The 5,958-nt window shown below is 41.0% G+C and overlaps 1 protein-coding gene across 1 annotated transcript in view; it reads right to left on the bottom strand.

The window, feature by feature from the left end:
• Positions 1-5,590, bottom strand: part of LOC103740557 (zinc finger protein 160-like) — a gene marked incomplete at its 5' end in the record, with an annotated part of 11,552 nt that extends 5,962 nt beyond the window's left edge. The window contains 1 exon segment of the mRNA XM_029567401.1: positions 5,515-5,590. Within this exon segment, the coding sequence (XP_029423261.1) occupies positions 5,515-5,590 (76 nt within the window).
• Positions 5,591-5,958: the final 368 nt, after the last annotated feature.

Here is a 5,958-nt window from a genome sequence, read left to right on the forward strand (position 1 = left end):
CAAAACATGAACACAAGATCCAACACTGACTGAACAATGTTGATGCTGGAAACACAAATGCTTCCAAAATCCAGCAACTGCACCTGTGCAACAATTAGTAAACAGAACTCTTTCTGCAGGTTAAAGAACCAGTAGTGGAGGCAGAGCTGTGATGGAATGTGAAGTAGAAATAGCAACAGAGAGAACGAGGTTTCAGAATCTCCACCTGGAAAACTCAGTGTGTAGCAAACAAATGAGAAATGTTTCTTCCTGCAAAGAAAGGAAGGAAACTGCACTGATGAAAGGGGAGATTCTGCAGTAAATGTCATGATCCGTGTGCTTCACTCTGTAAACAAGCAGAAGAAAACTCATTCCTAATAAATTAAAAAATATGATGTGAAAGTCTGGATTTGGTTCAGAACACCTCAACCAAGGGAAGCATCTCCAAGGAGACAAAAGAATACAGCAAGCCCAGAAAAACATTCTATCAGACCTGTGATATTGGTCAGATTAAACGTTGAAGAATGTAATATGATTCCTGAATGAAATAAAACAAAATTATCAGTTTTAGGCACAATTGAAACCAGAATACAGTGACATATGCGGACCCCTGTCCATCCTCCTTAGGAAATGAAAACTGAAATGTTTGAAATTTCACCTATGATGTCAGAAGCATTTGGGAGGTGGTTGTTGATGAATTTCTTGGATTAGTCTGGAAAATATAACCACTAGAGGACAAAATGGAGAGGTGGACATGCTACATAGGTGATACATATGAAAAGAGTTAATGTGGCCCGGGCATGGTGGTGCAGTCCATTACTCCCAGAACTCCAGAGGAAGATGCATGAGGATCTCTGTGAGATTGAGACTAGCCTCGTCTACATAGCTAATTTCGAGATCAGAAATGCTTACAAGTTCAAAATACCAAACATTTAGAGAAAGAGAGTTTATGTGGACCAGGCTCTTGGATGAATTTACCTGAAAAGAAGCCATCCCTCTCCTCCCTCTGTGAGTCTCCTTTCCAGGCAATCTTACATAAACTGTCTTCTCTTTCTTTTGACAGACTTCCTTTCAGTTCACTGAAAATCCACTCCTGCCAACATAACAAGAGGAAGAAACACATCAGAAAACAAAACAGGCTCTTCTTAGTCTGAGTTGCAGTAGATGCACAGGAAGAAAGAGCTCAACATGGAGACCCCATAGAAGTTTCTGCTTTCCTGCCTTTGAGTGACACACCCTGCCAACAAGATCAAGAATTTCTAGTACATTCATGAGAATGTAGCTGCCTCAGCTCCTTACCTAAAGAAGGCAGAGTAACACGGTTTTCATCCTTTGCAATACAGGCTACAATAAGCTTTCCTTCAGAAGCACTGGCAGCTGACCCCCAGCCTCACTGTCTCTGCCTACAACTGTTAATGAAATACCACTGATGCTTCTACTTAGCTTCACAGACAGAATCTGTGGGGGAGGCACAAGGGAGAGTTTTCCTTTTAAAGGCTAATGTTCAGGAGTAGTTCATTGTGAGACTTAAAAGTCTATTCTTGGAGCTGGAGAGATGGCTCAGAGGTCAAGAATACTGGCTGCTCTAACACAGGAACTGAGTTCAATTTGCAGCACCCACTGCATTTAACAAAACCATTGCAGGGGTTCCCACACCATCTTCCACATTCCAGGGATTCACACACCATCTTCCAGCTCCACAGACAATGCTCCCATGGATGCACTTATATATACCCAACCACAACAGTCTGACTCATGAAATAAATTAAATAAATAAATAAACAACAATAAAAATGAAACCATCATTGTCTGATGACACAATATTTTACATATGTATGACATATCATTGATACTTGGATTCTTTTACTTATCTTGTTGTACCATAGAACAGTAGAAGTAAGTTAAGCCATGAAGCCATGACACTGTGTCTGTTATTTACCCCACATTCTCCCCATTCGCTGAAAACTGCTATTGTACCTTCAACATCTGTCATCTCTTTTCTTTTTCTATTTCTCTTATAGTTGAGATCATGTAGTGCTTGTGTTTCAACTTCCTTTACCTGGTGAGGTGTCCACCAGATCAATCCTGTTCTCAAGTATCAGAATATCCCACTCTTTTCTATGACCAAATTGTGGTGGATTCTATAGAAATGTCACATTTCAATGAATCTTTCATTTCTTAATGGACATTTAGTAATTCCATATTCCTCAAACAATGCTGCCATAATTGGGAAGTGACTATATCTCTAGGCCATGCAAAGTTTCAACTTCCTTTACCTGATACAGTGTTCATCAAATCAATCCTGTTCTCACGTATGAGAAGATTCCTCTCTTTCTATGATGGAATTGTGTATTCTTTAGAAATATCACATTTCAGTAAATTTTTCATTTTTCAAGGGGCATTTCAGTAGATTCCCTATTCTTCAAGCAGTCCTGCCATAATTAGGGAGCACACATATCTCTAGCCCATACTGAATTCACGTCCATTGATTTGGTGGTAGGAGCCACACTAGGAAGAACACCCATGGCTTGTTTTTCGGCATCTGTCTTCCCTCACTTAGCCCAGCCATTTCCAGTTCCGTCCACTTACCAGCAAATTCCTTGGTTTCGTTTTCCTTCACCGCTGAGTAGAACTCCGTTTTACAAATGGACCACATTTAAAAGATGCCTTCACAAGCTGAGGGACATTTGCGTTGTGCCCCTGAATTTCAAATAGAGTAGAAAAGACTGGAAAAAAAATCTCTGGCTTATCATGTAGTTAACAGACATTAAATATGTCTCCTAATGATATGGAAGGGCTTTAGTTGAAACGAAGTCTCATATTCTTTAAATTTCACGGGCAATACTGAAGCACCAGCTACTTTATAATAATTAGGCTTATAGGCAGTTTTCAATCTCAAAACTATCTTGTAACATTTTTTCTAGTATATATATTTTAAAATGAGAATACATGAAGTGCTGTGTTAATTTAATAGTCAATTTCAAAAATGTCTGTAGAGAACAAAATATCACATTGTGTCTCCTAAATACATATTCTTCTTCACCAAAAATAAATATTACAAGACTGGAGAGAGTGTTCAATAGTTAAGTGCAATGGTTGCTATTGCAGAGGACCAAGATTCAGTTCCCAGCACACACATGGCAGTTAATAAACACCTGTAACTCGAGTTCCAGGGGTTCCAATGCCCTCTTCTAGGCACCTTTACACACATCAGGCAATACACTCATACACATAAAAAGGCAAATAAAACATTTTTTAAAAATTAATTTTAATAGGTAGAAACTATCCTATAATATTGCATTTTAATTTATGGCTATCTGACTCCATGTCTCAAAAATGTAATTTCAAGTAATTGTGATAAGCTTTGCCACACTAATACAGTGTGCAGAGGTATGTTTCTCAGGACCACCTGCCTCTTGAGTGTGTTTCAGGACATCACCATCATCCCCACGATTCCAGGTGCTCACAGATTAGTGCACAAGACACCAAATGCTCTACCATCTTTGTATGCTTCTGCTGGGCATACAGTTGTGAGTACTTAGAAAGGAGCTGGATTTCTAACACAGTAGTTCACTCAATAAATAGAGAACAAAACAGAATTCTACCAATGACTCTCCAATTGGAATATTCCATCAGAACACTGATATTTACAGAGCATCTTCAGGTTGCGTAACTAGTGTTCCACCTCTAATTACATCTCAGTCCAAACTCCAGGTTGGAAACAGAAATTTGTGATTGGGTGACAATATTATATGCTATAACGTTTCTAAATTGGCCATGGAACAAAAAGAAAGAAGCACAATCCCTCCCAAAGGCAAACATGAGAATAGACAAAATTACATTAAAGTGTTCTTTTCTACTCAAAGAATTTCACTTTATGAGATATGAAAGTCATTCACACAAAGTTACACACACACACACACACACACACACACACACACAGAGTAGTTCCCCACGGAACTCTAGTATGCATAAGAAATTCTATAAGAAAAATATTCTCACCAACAAAAAGAAGACAGCAGTAATTCTCCAGCATCAGTTTTCTGTACAAAGTGCTCTGAGCAGGATCTAGGAATTCCCTTTCCTCCTGTGACATGATCACAGCCACATTACTAAGCGTCAAAATCCCCTGAAATGAACAATAACAGTTTGACCATGTGGGCACAGCAGATTGCTTTCCTTGAATCAAGGAGATCAAAGAAATTGACAGGCATGTTCTGATGTAGGGTGTGATCATAACTATTCTACAGAAGCTTTTCAATATTGTCATATTCTCTAATGCCTTTGCTAACTGTGGAACTAGTAGGGCATGATACACACGTATTTAGCATGTGTACTGTTTCTATGGACTAGAGGATCTAAAATTAAGACCTCAAAAGAAAAGTATGCATTTTAGTGATGGATTCCCATGATAAATTATATATTGCGGATGAAACATTAATGGTGAATTACAAGTTTACTTCTTCAATGTTAATGTAACTGGATGTCCGCTAAAATGTATGTTCTGATTCAATACAATCTAGAATCATTCCTTCTGTGACTAATTCTAATTAGCTCTCTAGAGATGGCCAGAATCCGGGTCCAAACGTAACTCCCTTAGATAGAGAAAAGTAGTACATGGAAGTCAGAACGTATGGATGAATTTGACCTGGAAGAGCGTTGTTTTTGCCTCAACAGCAAGGGGAGGGACCATTGACTTGAAGTAATTTCTTTACACTCGCCATCTCTCTGCCGTATTTGCGAACTTCAGCACATTAATTCAAATAGTGCACATAAGCCAGGCGTGGTGCAGACCTTTAACCCCAGCACTCAGGAGGCAGAGAAAGGCAGATCTCTGTGAGTTCAAGGACAGCCTGGTATACATTAGGTGTTCCAGGCTAGCTGGGGCTACAGGGAGACCCTGACTCAAAAATAAATAGTGCACTAATTATTTTATGAGACTACTTTGGGAACTATAAAACTGCTGATAAAAATTCGTTCTCCCTCTCCTTAAACCCGCCAGTCCCTCCTGGTCCCGCCCCACATCCGCTCTGCACCAACCGCTCCACGTGGCTCCTGTGATTGTGGTGAACCGTCACATCTCAATGAAACCGGGTCTGGTTCCGTCCAACTCCCGTTCCAAACCACCCTGCTCCTCGAGTGGAGTGCTCCCTACGTCTCAGTGGAATTTTCCAGGCCCCAAAGGCCCCAGGATCCCGCCAGGCTTTGGTGCCTCTCGGCCTCTGCTCTGGTCCCGCCCACTCCACCGGAAATTCCGTTAACGCCACTCATCTGAGCCCGCCCATTCCACGCCCCTTCTCTAACCACACAGAACTTGCTCCACCTCCTTTCCTTGGATCACTCCCCTGGCCCAGGTGATTGTCCCTGACCCACTGCAACTCCCATCCCCTCCCCTCCTACGCATCTCTAGATCCCAACCAAGTGGCTCCAGTTGTGAGTCTAGCCCTGGACACAGAACACAGCCTCTTTACAGGGTTGCTGTGGGCTTAGACCACACCTGAACCTAGTAAGACACTCTACCCCCCTACCTCCTACCCCAGCCTGGTTTCTGTCCTCTTGAGACACCCCGAAAGACACCCAGCCCGAAACCTGATCTTCGCATTCCACACTCCTGGGATAAAAAACGCAGAAAAAGACGACAAATAGCCTAAATACATATGCCCCGAGCCCATCCGTCAAATACTAAACGTATCATAAACCAATAAAATATTCCTCCCACCACTCAAGAAAAAGCAGCAATTTTGTAGCCATGTTCCCTAAGAGAGCAATTTGCAAAAAATTCTAAGATATAGAACTCAAAAATAATAAAAAAAAAACCCACATAAATTACCCTGAGACTGACCTGGACATGGGAGAAGAATCAAATCATCCTCAGGAACTAGAGGAAGTTTATCCTTGGTACACTCTGGCTAACTTCTCCAGGGATACTGAGGCACTGACAAGAAATACATACAGTGCTTTGTAGGATTTCTCACATCA

The sequence above is a fragment of the Nannospalax galili genome, unplaced genomic scaffold (genome assembly GCF_000622305.1).
Source record: "Nannospalax galili isolate Female #2095 unplaced genomic scaffold, S.galili_v1.0 scaffold1841, whole genome shotgun sequence".
Lineage (NCBI taxonomy): Eukaryota > Metazoa > Chordata > Mammalia > Rodentia > Spalacidae > Nannospalax > Nannospalax galili.